We start from the raw sequence: 12458 nt of genomic DNA on the forward strand, positions 1-12458 counted from the left end.
GGGTGTGAGCTTTACACAGAGCCCGTGGCTCTGCTCCCGCTGCAGCTGTGCTGGCTCCAGCCAGGCCACAGCTCCCTGGGACCTACCGAGTGTGAACAGAGCGAATCCATGAGATTCCCGTGCCCGCAGAAGCGCCAGCCCCTGGCATCTCCTGCGGCGGCTCTCCCTGCCCTGGCAGGGCTCTGCTGCCACCTGCCGCCGCCAGACCCCGCTCCGGGCAGCGCCGCGCACAAACCCGCAAGGGAACGGGGCCAGCCTGGCATGTGTAGGAGCCACACTGCCGGGGCTTCCTCCTTGTTCTCCTTAAAACCTCTTCCAGCAGCCCCCGGACAGCCCGTGAGCTGTGCGACCCCAAATGCTGCAGCCCAGAGCTGCTCTGGCAGTGTCAGGACCGGGCGCATTGCTGGGGACGGAACGGCGGCAGAGCAGCTCCGCTTTCAATGGCAGGCACCTGCTCCCCACGACGGGACAGACAGTGCATTTCGGGGGTAAAAATAAGCAAATCAGCAGCAACAGATTTATTTTTGGGAAGGTTTTTGATCTGAGGCGGGCACATGGACGTGTCACGGGTCTGCTTCCCACTTAGCACCTGACACCACGCTGTGCAAGAGCTCTGAGAGTTCTTCCCTTGGCAGAGCCTATTATAGGAAATCAATCCCAGCTTCAGGCTTCAGATCTGGAGGTTTAAATAAAACACCTCGTACAAAGAACCGTTGGAAAATATCTGAAAAAAAATGGGATTAACTGAGCAAAAGTGGCTAGCACAGAGAGTGAATTTGCTACTCATTCCTAGGCAGCGTTTGATTGTGGCTAATAAATACCTCGTAAACACCAGCAATGACGGTCTAGAAATAGCCCATAAACAGCAGAAATGACGGTTTGTAAATCTGCTCTGAAAATCCCCGATAATGATGGGATTCAGGCAAAGTGAATGGCTTGGCCACAGACAAGTCACCCTGCCTGGAGATACAGGGACTCTAAAAGCAGGTGTGAGATGAACAGGAATTTTTTTTTCCAGCAAAAGGAAGGTGAGAGGTGATCCCTGGCCCCACAAATGTTGATTAGTGGGGTCACACTTCTGCTTTATTCCCATATTTTCATTATCATTATTAATTCACACAGAATTTTTACAGCATCTCAGTACAAATGGGGATGGATTTGGTTCAAGTTCTACCCCAGATATTTCAGCCTCATGTCAAGATTGAAACTCCTGGGGGTTTTTGGTATTAACACCAAAAAACTCCATAGCAGTATGAAATAGATCTAAAGAGATTTTTTTTGTTGGTCTGGGATAGGAGCATTACAAGGCTGATAGAAGTGGATTTAAAACAGGAGAATACCACAGAGTTAGGAACGCAGCAAGGTTCAGAGAAATAAGAAATGATAACCAAGAAAACCACAAGTGGTTTGGGGCTGGGAAGTGTTCCTCCACAAGTGCTGATTTCAGCACAGTTACTGAGTTGTTTTTATGAATTTTTCCTAATCTTGGGAGTTCTGCCAGACGTCCTTGTGGTCCACAAATCTTGCATTCCCTGTGCCCACTATCTGTGGTTCATCCTTCTTCCCAAGGTTTGTTAAACTCCCCCAGGTCTGAGAGCAGAGAAACATGTCCAGTCCTGATCTTAACAATTCTAGCAACAATGAACTTATTATTTTTTAATACGTGGGCATCACATAGAACTTGTTGGTTGTTGTTGCACAGATTCAATCTCACTTCTTGTTGATTAGCCTTGAAAGTATACAAAAAAAAAAACCAAACCAAACATCAAAGAAAATCCTTTGTTAAGGAAATTTTACATATTCCACACATTGTAACGTGACCAGCCTATAGATGACCCACAAACAGAAACACTTCATAAAAACGCATTAATTTCGCACCGCTCCCCTCAGCGGCCGACGGCCATTTTGGGCCGTGAGGGCGGGCGGTGCCTGGGCGGGAACGCGCGGGCGGGAAGGGGCGGGAAGGGGCCGTGAGGGGCCGTGAGGGCAGAACCGAACCGGGGCGGGACGGGGAAGGGGCCGTGAGGGCAGAGCCGAACCGGAACGGGACGGGGCCATGACGGCAGAGCCCGGGGAGGGAGCCCATGGAGGGGAAGGGGCCGTGAGGGCAGAGCCGAGCCCGGAGCAGCGGCCAGGACGGAGCGAGGAGCCGCGGGTAGCTCTACCGCCTCCGCGGCCGTGCCGGAGGTGAACGGAGGGGACGGACACACAGCCGCCCGCTCCTGTGTGGTGCGAGCTCCGGTGTCCCCGCGTGAGGGCGTTGGGGGAAATTCCTAATAAACGAGGAGAAATACGGCTTGTGATTGTGACACACAACTACTCTATTTCATCCGGCGGTGTGAGGGAGACGAACCAAACACACTCACAGAACATCCCGAGTTGGAAAGGATTACACGGATAAAGTCCTGGGTGGACCTTGCTGGCCATGGCCCCGGGGCTCGGTGCCTTACCCGGGGTGGGCTGAAAAGCTGCTCGGGGTGATGTCAGTGGGGGTGAAAACCTGACCGAAGTTTTTTTTTAATTAAACCAGCCCTAAATTTAAGCTGAGAGATGCGCAGGGTGGATGAAAGACAGCAGAGCCCGGCAGCTCCTGGGGGCTGAGGGAGGGCGAGACTCGCCGTAGTGCGAGCGAGGGATGGAGCAGCACACCTCGGCTGCAGCGGCTTTAATTCAGGTTGCGTCGATGTTCTGTTTATTTATTTTCACGGGGAAGGCTGGATTTACGGAGGAACGGAGCCTCCCCTCCTCTCCGGGCGAGGGAGGTGCCGCTTCCCGGGGGCTGGAACCGCCTTCCCGGGGGCTGGAGCGCGGCGTGCCCGGGGCTGGAGCGCGGCTTCCCCTCAGCCGAGCCCCTCTTCCCCGCGGCTGCCGGGCGATTCCAGCCCCTTCTCGCTGCTCCGTGGAGCTGATGGCTGCAGGTGAATTCTTTATCTCTCCCCGTGCATGGGCTGCGTGGTTGGGGTAGGGAGAAACAGTGTTTTATTTCAAGAGGGAAAGGATGGGAGTGATTTATTAATCGCTGATTTCAGTAACGCAACCTTTCCGCCTCCCTCTCCGCAGCCCACCTCTGCATAGGGGTGTGTGAACTTGGTGGAACTCGGGCTTTTTGGGCGAAAACCTCCCCTCAGCGAGCATGCCTGAGCAGAGCAATGATTACAGGGTGGTGGTGTTCGGAGCGGCTGGGGTCGGCAAAAGCTCCCTGGTCCTGCGCTTCGTAAGGGGCACTTTCAGGGAAACCTACATCCCCACCATCGAGGACACGTACCGGCAGGTGATCAGCTGCGACAAGAGCATCTGCACCCTGCAGATCACGGACACCACGGGCAGCCATCAGTTCCCTGCCATGCAGCGCCTCTCCATCTCCAAAGGACATGCCTTCATCTTGGTGTACTCCGTCACCAGCCGGCAATCCATGGAAGATCTTCACCCCATCTTCGATGAGATCTGCCAGATCAAAGGCGACATCCAGAAAATCCCCATCATGTTGGTGGGGAACAAAAGCGACGACACGCAGAGGGAGCTGGATGCCAGCGAGGGGCAAGCGCTGGCCAGCAAGTGGAAGTGTGCCTTCATGGAGACCTCGGCCAAAATGAACTACAACGTGCAGGAGCTCTTCCAGGAGCTCTTGAACCTGGAGCAGAGGAGAACTATCAGCCTCCAGGTGGATGGCAAGAAATCCAAACAGCAGAAAAAGAAAGATAAGCTGCAAGGCAAATGCTCTGTTATGTGATTGCCTTTGGCTGGACTTGCTGCACGGTGCAGCTGGAGCGTGGACTCCCACAGAAAATACATTTCTGCTGGAGGTTTTGGAGGAATCCACGCCTTGCTGGCTTGTTGCTTTCCTCTAAAATCCCCACTGGGTAATTGTATGTGTTGTTTTTAAGGAGGATGGCTTCTGCATGTTGTTTTTTTTTTTTTTTTTAAGCAATAAATGTTCTATGTTACCAATTACCTGTGACTAGAAGTTTTTAATGTAAGAAGTTTTCCAGAGGAAAAAAATGTCTGTCAGAACAAACCTCTTTCTTGTGAATACTTGCCAGTTTTTAAATATCTCCAGCCTGTTAAGTCAGAGGAAATCATCCATAATGTGCAGAGTTAAATTGTTTTCAGGAATCTATTGACCAGAGCAAATCTCTAACAAAGTGAGGCATTTGCTCTAAAAATGAACATGTGTGTGGTTCTGGGTGCCTACATTTCTGATTGACAGACTGGCTTGCCCACCAAAGCTGCAGTTTTTGCGTGGCAGAAGTGAAGTTTTGCTGTGTGCTGTGCCATTCCTGAGACTGGTGCAGTTCTGGGAGTGAGTGCAGCTGTATCTGTGTAAAATCAGCTTTCATTCCTGCTTTACTGCAGCTCCCTCTGTTCACCGAGGCAGGAGATCCCGTGTGCTCTCAGTCCCAGTCCAGGGGTGATCCTTGGTGTCCTTGAGCAGGAGCTGCCTCCTGATGAAGGTAACTGGGAGGCTCCAAGTGCCCATTGATGTACAATCTTATCTTTTCCTTGACACCACCACCCTGCTTTTGCTGTCTGAAGCTCCTTTTCCCAGCCTTCCTGGAATTCTGTTAGATATTTATTTTCCCCACTCCATCCAAGTTACCCAGGGTTTGATGAGTCAGTTCAGATCACACTGCCTGGGGAAGGAGCAGCTGGAAGCAAACCCCTCTCTGATGAGAACTTTTAGTAGACACTTCATGTGAGTGAAGGCACTGGAGGGATTTAAAACTTTGTGGATGTGGCACTTGGGGATGTGATCAGTGCTTGGGAACAGTTGAACTCCATGGTCTTAAAGGACTTTTCAAAGCTCAATAATTCCATGTTTCTGTCTCCTATTTGGGTGTGTTTTAGCCCAAGCAGAACACTGTAACACCTCAGTGTTGCACCTTTGGTTTGGTTTTTACACAGCAGCGTGGTCTTGACACATGAGACACAGGAGGAGAGGAATTGCTGCTTTTTGTAGCACTTTTCTTGAGAAGTGATTTTTGTTGTTGGAGGTGAACACAATATGGAACAGGAGGTGCTGGAGGCTTTCAGGCTCTTCCTGTGGAAGTGTTTGTGTTGAGAATAACCTGAAGGGAGCCTGTGAGAAATATGAGAGCCTGGAGAGGGAATGGCTTCCCCCTGCCAGAGGGCAGGGATGGATGGATGTTGGGATGAAATTGCTCCCTGTGAAGGTGGGGAGGCCCTGGCACTGCAATTCCCCCAGAAGCTGGATCCCTAGAAGTGTTGGGGTTGGAACAGCCTGGGACAGTGGAATGGGATGGGCTTTAAGGTCCCTCCCAACCCAAACCAGTCTGAGTTTCAGTGGAAGGGGCTGTGGAAGGGCCTTTTCTCCCAGATATCTTTGTTCACGTGTCAGGCTAATACACAAACCCACCAATCCATGTGAACATATGACATTTGAACAACTCCTGGCTCCTGGTGCTCCCTTGTCTCCTGTGCTGTCCCTGAGCTGCTTTTCCAGTCTCCTTAGGCTGTCCCTACACACTCATGGGTCAGATGGCTCCAGGGGACTTTGCCCTGCTTTCATCTGGAGCCATTCGATTCAGCAGAAAAATGTCTTACTTATGGTTTCACAAACTCAACTTCTGCAGGAGGGTTTGGAGCTGTCCAAAAGGTTTTATCACTTTCCAAAATCAGCACAGAGGCTCTGCTCCTGATTTTCCCTGTTGGAGAAGCTCCCAGTGCTGGACTTGTGGTGCTGGCTGCTGTTGTCAGGGGCAGCCCTGATGGCTTTGCTTGGACATAACCCTTCCTTTCTCCTCTCTGACTTTGTGCATGAGTTTTCTCCCTCTGCTCTCCCATGTCCAAGCAGTTACACAAAGCTCTTCATGGGTTGTTTGGTTATTATTACAAAAACTATTTCAGTTCCACTGCAGCCTTTGAAACCCCTCGAAGACGTTTTCTGTCTAAGCCTTTTTAAAATGTCAGGAGACCTAATAATGTCTCTCCAACTCCCACTGCCTTCATGGAGATGCCTGTGCAAAGGATCTGCAATTACTCACACAGTCAGGGTGTTCTGGAATGTGTCATTAGCACTGCTGTGTGTTCCCTGTGTGGAGGTCTCCGAGGACTGGGATCTGTCAGAGCAACAACTCATTGGAACAAAACAGGCTCAGGCACTCCTGCACCCTGGAGAATCCCTGAGGAGCTGGGAAGGGGCTGGAGAATCCCTGAGGAGATGGGAAGGGGCTGGAGAATCCCTGAGGAGATGGGAAGGGGCTGGAGAATCCCTGAGGGGCTGGGAAGGGGCTGGAGAATCCCTGAGGGGATGGGAAGGGGCTGGAGAATCCCTGAGGGGCTGGGAAGGGGCTGGAGAATCCCTGAGGGGCTGGGAAGGGGCTGGAGAATCCCTGAGGGGCTGGGAAGGGGCTGGAGAATCCCTGAGGAGATGGGAAGGGGCTGGAGAATCCCTGAGGGGATGGGAAGGGGCTCAGGCTGGAGAAAAGGAGGCTCAGGAGGAATTTCTGGCTCTGCACAACTCCCTGCCAGGAGGGGACACTGGGGGGATTTGGGATCTGGGAACAGGGACAGGAGAGAGGGAACAGCTCAGGCTGGGCAGGGCAGGCTCAGGGTGGATATCAGCAGGAATTTCTTCATGGAAAAAGGTGTTGGACATTGGAAGGGGCTGCCCAGGGCAGTGGAGTCCCCATCCCTGGAGAGATTTAAAAGCTGTGTGGATGTGGCATTTGGGGACATGGGCCAAGGGTTGGGGAATGATTCAACTGGCTGGTCTTAGTGGGCTTTTCCAACCTAAACAATTCCATGATTAAAGCTTCCTTTGCCATGAGACCAGGACTGTGTGCCAGTGGAGATGCTGGGGTGCTCCTGGGGGTGTCCCAGTTTGGAACCCCAAACCATATGGGGAACAAGTGACACCTGCTGTGTCTGCCTTTCGTGCTCTGTAAATAATCCATGTCTTGGGTGTGCAGCTCAATCGTACTGAAAATTAAAACTGTATTAATAAATAAATAAATCATATAATTGGCTGTTTCCATATGAACATGGTTTGTGTGTGTTCAGTCTATTGTTCTTATAGGAAGGGGAATTCATTTCATTGGGGTGGAGGCTGTGTTTTGAGTGAGAGTATATACTGGAAGGACTGACTAAGTGCAGTTTAGAAAAGTAACAGACCTGTAATTCTTCAGTTGATCTTTTGGTGAAGGACACTGAGGTGAAGCCATCTGTCTGCAGTGAAGACAGCTCTGGCCTTACCTGATGTTTCCAGCAGTGCTTTTCCAGGAGCTGGTGACAACATGTTTTTTATGGAGCTGTTTATGCATCCTGTAAACCTTTCAGCTTGGAGACATGCCCTGACACATTGTGGGTGTCTGGAGAGCTGGATGGGAACTCACTAATAATTCTCAAGTTGGTTGTTTTATTCCCTTTCTCATTTTGTTCTACCCCAGAATTCTCTAGTTATCTGGAAGGTTCTTCACGAGGTCAAATGTGGGGAGGTCATAGAAGATGCTGACACAACTTGTTGAGTTGCTTTTAGTGCCTCCATAGTGTCTTGGGATCACAAGTTGAGCATTGAAAATTCCTTTGGGATATCCTGAAGGAATCCCCAGACCTGCTGCTGCCTGGGTGCTGCTGCTGGTGAAGGCTGGGACTGAGGGCAGTGGGGACTTTGAACTGAATCACAGCACTGTGGAATCACTGAGGCTGGAAAAGCCTCCCAAGAGCATGGAGTCCAATCTGTGCCCAATCCCAGTTTGTCACCCAGAGCACTGAGTGTCACACCCAGCCCTTCCTTCACCACTCCACCCTCCCTGGCAGCCCCTTCCAATGCCCAGCCTCACCACCCTTTCCATGAAGAAATTCTTTTCCTCTCTCTGATGCTGAATTTCAAGCCTTTCTCTGTCAGTACTCCTGATTTCCATACAACACTCCCTGACAGGCTCCAGGCACTTCCCTTCCCAACTTCCACGAACAAAATCAGAGTCAAGAGAAAACACTGGGGAGGAGAATCACGAACAGCTCTTCTTGTGAGAGAAAAATGTGAGCAGTAGCTGGAGTGTCCACCCACACATGTATTTTAAAAACAAGCAGACAGAATATTGCTGTATTCCAATTCCTCTTCCCAGAGCAAAGCAGGCTCATGATTAATGGAACAAACAGCTTGGAATAATAAGCAATATTGCTTTATATGCAGGGTCCGTAGCCACGAGGTACCTGGCACACTCCAGAGGAGTAAAAGCTCGTCTTAGTCATCACCTGCCTCCTCTGCAGTGTCTGTGGTGTAAATTAGGGACATCAAAAGCTTTGGAGAGTTAATGAAAATGCTAAAGAGGCTCCAGACCAACCAGCCTCCTGCTTAATGGTGCTGCTGCGTGCCAGGATAGACCTGCCACCCCTAATTGTTTCCTTTTTTCCCACTTCGGGGAAAAACGATGACATAAAATCCTATTAGATGGGAGTACATTTAATAATGCAAAAAATGGAGGAGCAGAGGAAGGAGGGGAGCTCAGCACTGCTGTGGCTCGGTTGGGTTTGTTCACAGTCCTGTGGTGGTGGAGCTGAAATTCCCTGGCACAGCTGGGCACTGGAACAGGGTCTGGCTTGGGCTGCTGCCTCCATCCCATCTGCTGCTCATCCCTCTTCCCAATTCCAGCAAGTCTGAGAATTAGAGGGAAAGGAATGATTGTGTTTTTCTGGATTAGCACAGAACCAGAGTGCTCCAACCCACCCATCCCAGCTGCTCTTGTCCAGGTGGGAAGGGGGGTCCCACCACAGCCCATCTCCTGTTTGAGAACTTGCTCCAAGCATTGAGCAGAAGGTAAATGCAGCTGATCCGCTGTGAGAGGGGCTTTTCTCAAGGGAGATTGGAGTTAAACTGGAGGTTTAGATGGGATATTGGGAAGGAATTCCTGGCACAGGGTGCCCAGAGCAGCTGTGGCTGCCCCTGGATCCCTGGCAGTGCCCAAGGCCAGGCTGGATGGGTTTGGAGCACCCTGGGACAGTGAAAGGTGTCCCTGCCTGTGATGTCTCCTCCTAAGGGATCTGGTTTTCCTACACCTGGATTAGGTGCCCACAGGCACCTCCTCCAAAGCAGGCAGAGCACTGCTCCAAACCCTCTGACACGGAGAGCAGCAGGGAGCTTTCCTCTCATAGCTCAGTGATGCATTTGTGCCTTTCAGACTAAAAATATCTAAGGATGGAGATACAAAAACTCCTCTCTCCTACGTTATGGTTTTCCTTTGTTCCTACATGTTTTCCTCCAACCCCTGCATCCCATTATCTGCCTCAGGCTGCCCGTGGGTGAAGGATGAGCAGCTCACACCCAGGCAGTGAAAATCCCTCCTTGGAGGGAAAAACCCATCCATCACATGGAGTGCTTGGATCAAAACCAAGGTCTCATCTGGGATGGGAGTGATGAAAAGGCTTCTTCTGCCAGTGCTGGCTGCCCACATCCTGCTGCCCACATCCTCCTGACTGCTTGGAGCATCCCTGGAGCAGGGATGGAGCAGATCCCAGCCTGCACCCACGTTCAGCCCTGCACATGGACCTGCTGGGATGGATGTGGAGCTGAGGGAACCCTGCAATGTATTCCTTGTGCCCCTGGGGAGGAGCACACCTGAACTCTGCCCCTGGGCAGCCATTTCAACAACATAAACCTCAAAAATGGGATAGAAAATTAATAAATAAGGGAATGTTGATGCTCTGATTGTTTGAGCCATTTCTGCTGTCAGATGCTTTACCAGCTGGCCGAGCTGGAACTAGGGGAGAGTGGCTAGTTTTGTGATGATCTGAAAAGATGAGCCAGAATATGGCTTCAAAATGGGAAATATTTCAATGAACTGCAAGAAATTACTCATTCCCCCAGGCATAATTCCAGGCATTGATTCATTTGGTTAATTTTTAGTGGAAAAATAAGTCTTCACATCCAAGAAAGAGGATACTGAAGGATGGCTGGTGTTTGTTGTGTGGAACACAAGGATATTTGGTGTTTAATTATTTTTGTTGCATTAATGGTTGTTCAAAACAGCTTTAACAAGGCTCTTCCTGGGGGTGTCCATGCTGGACAAATGGGACAAAATGGGATTGTTGACCACACATGCTCCTTTTGGACAGTCTTTTCCAGGAAAAGCTGTGTCCAGCCCAGGGATGGGGATTGAAGTGAGACAGGGATTCCTCTGTGGAAGGAATACATGATAAATAGTAAGGGGAAATAAGCATGGGGGGGTTCAGATCACATTCCTGGGGGCTGGTTCTTTGGGACAAAGGTGGGAAAAGCCAAGGGAGATTCTCCAATGACACCAGAAGGGAAGAATGGCAGGAGCAGGGATGGAGAGGGGACAGCAGGACCAGGCCAGGTGCAGGGTGACAGGCACAGGGATGAGGGATGGAAAACATCCTGGAAATCACATTGTGCCCTCTCCTGCACCTCCAGCTCTCCCACGTGCAATTTGATCACTCTTCTGCTCCAGAGAAAGCTTTCCCTGGCTGCTGGCTGGGCACAGCTGCCTGCTTTGTTGATGAAATCCCTTTCTGTGGTGTCACTCTGGACTCTGTGCTCAGGGATAATCTCAGGACAACAACCTCCACCCTGCCCCAGCCTTTAACCAGCAGTGAGCCCCTGCCTGCTCCCAGCTCGTTTCAGCATCATTTCTCTCTGCATTTCTGGTTAAATACAAGCTCAGTGAAGCCACCAAGCAAAAATTCCCATTCTGCAAAGATCCTGGAAAAACTAAATCAAGATTCCTGTTCTGCACAGATCCTGGGGCAATATCAGTGTGTTTTGAGGGGGAACATGGTATAATTTTGATGATTTTGTCCAAGAATTGAGCTTTTCTGCTCTGCCTGCTCCTGCCAGGATTGTTTGGGCTGGAGTGGTGTTGCTCATTTTCTCCAGCATCTTTCTGGGAAAGCCCCCCCAAACCCTTCAGGGAATCCCCCCCCCTCCCTAGGAAGGGATACAGAGCATCCAAAGGGGCAAAATAATTCTGTCTTTGCTTTCTCTGACCAAAGTGCACCCTGAGAGCAGAACTGCTGCAAAACCTCCCAGGCTGGGCATTGCAGGCAGCCCTTGCTGAACTCTGAACCTCGTTATGCAGGAGATAATGAGAGTTCACAGAGATAAATGGTGTTGGGGGCAGGATTCCACCCTGGATACTGCTCTGAGTCCCTCCCAGCATCTCAGCTCACACTGGTGTGGGCTGGGAGGGATCTCAAAGCTCACCCAGTGCCACCCCTGCCATGGCAGGGACACCTTCCACTGTCCCAGGCTGCTCCAAGCCTTGTCCAGCCTGATCCTGGACATTCCCAGGGATCCAGGAGCAGCCACAGCTTCTCTGTGGCAGGGCCTGACAGGGAAGAATTCCTTCCCCATATCTGAGTGCCCTGACCTAGACTGCTACTACACACTAACAATAACAATAATAATAAACAAGTACATATTTATTTGTGTTTGTAGGAGAAAGGGAAACCCGTGTTTGTATCACCAGGATGCAAAGAACTCAGCCTGCCTTCAAAGGTGAGACATCCACTGGGTGAATGTCTGGGAGGAAAAAAAGGTGGAAAAACAGGAGATCCCCTCTTGATGAGTCTTTATCCCACTCCTGGTGGAAAGGAAAATAAATGTTTAATGGAGAAAATACAAAGTTCAAACCAGTGTGGCCTCCCAGTGTGTGTCCTGTGGCAAACTGGCTGGACTGGGACAGGAGCCCCAGAAAAGCTCCTGGCAATCCCTGACAAGCTGCTCACCTGGGAGTGCTGCACAGGGAGTTAATTACCGCTGGCTAATTAAGCTCTGGCTCAGGACTGAATGGTGCAAAGCTGCTGCTTCAGCCCACGAGAGGGCAACGCTTCCCTCCTGCCTGCTGGCCACACTTGGGAAAACTGAATTCCTGTCTTTTTAATTAGGAATTCCTTCTCTTTTAACAGCCTTCCTAAAGGCTTTGTTTGGGTTTGGTTGTTGTTTTGTTTTTTTTTTTCACTGGGGTATAACACAGGCCAAGGTCCTCCCGTGCATCCCGGCTGGAATGGCAATAAAGAGGAGCCTGCAGATCCCATTCCCTCTCCCATAAAAGCTGGAGTGGAGACAGGCTGGAGCCGGGAGAGCCTGGCAGAGCCAGGACAGCAGCAGCCTGGCCCCGAGGAAAGGACAGAGCAGGGAGAGGCTCTCCCGGTGCTCTCAGGGCAGGGATGCTCCACGGGGATACAGGAGGTGGAGATGGGGATGAGCGCAGCATCTTCCTCTGCTTTCCTGGAATTTAATACAATCCCAGACTGCTTGGAGTCGGAAGGATTTTAAATCCCATCCCACTCCACCCCTTGCCATGGCAGGGACACTTCCCACTAACCGAGGCTGCTCCAAGCGCGGTCCAGCCTGGCATGGGACACTGCCAGGGATGGGACGGCCACATTGTCCCTGCACAATCTGTGCCACAGCCTCCCCGCCCTCATTTTCCAACCCTTCTCCCTCCTGCAGCTCCCAGGCAGGAACCCGGATTGAAATT

At 51.0% G+C, this 12458-nt stretch overlaps 1 protein-coding gene across 2 annotated transcripts; it reads left to right on the plus strand.

Annotated features, from left to right (window-relative positions):
* Positions 1-2226: 2226 nt before the first annotated feature.
* On the plus strand, positions 2227-3951 carry DIRAS3 (DIRAS family GTPase 3). Of its 2 annotated transcripts, none has more exons than XM_079314259.1 (2): positions 2227-2918; positions 3061-3951. In XM_079314259.1, exon 2 carries the CDS (start codon positions 3134-3136, stop codon positions 3728-3730), a length of 597 nt encoding a protein of 198 aa, XP_079170385.1. In that variant the 5' UTR covers positions 2227-2918; positions 3061-3133; the 3' UTR covers positions 3731-3951. The 2 variants fall into 2 exon arrangements, with proteins under 2 accessions (XP_079170385.1, XP_079170386.1); XM_079314260.1 differs by having other exon boundaries at positions 2233-2477.
* The last annotated feature ends 8507 nt before the right edge of the window (positions 3952-12458 follow it).

Source organism: Erithacus rubecula (assembly GCF_903797595.1).
Source record: "Erithacus rubecula genome assembly, chromosome: 10".
NCBI classification, from domain to species: domain Eukaryota; kingdom Metazoa; phylum Chordata; class Aves; order Passeriformes; family Muscicapidae; genus Erithacus; species Erithacus rubecula.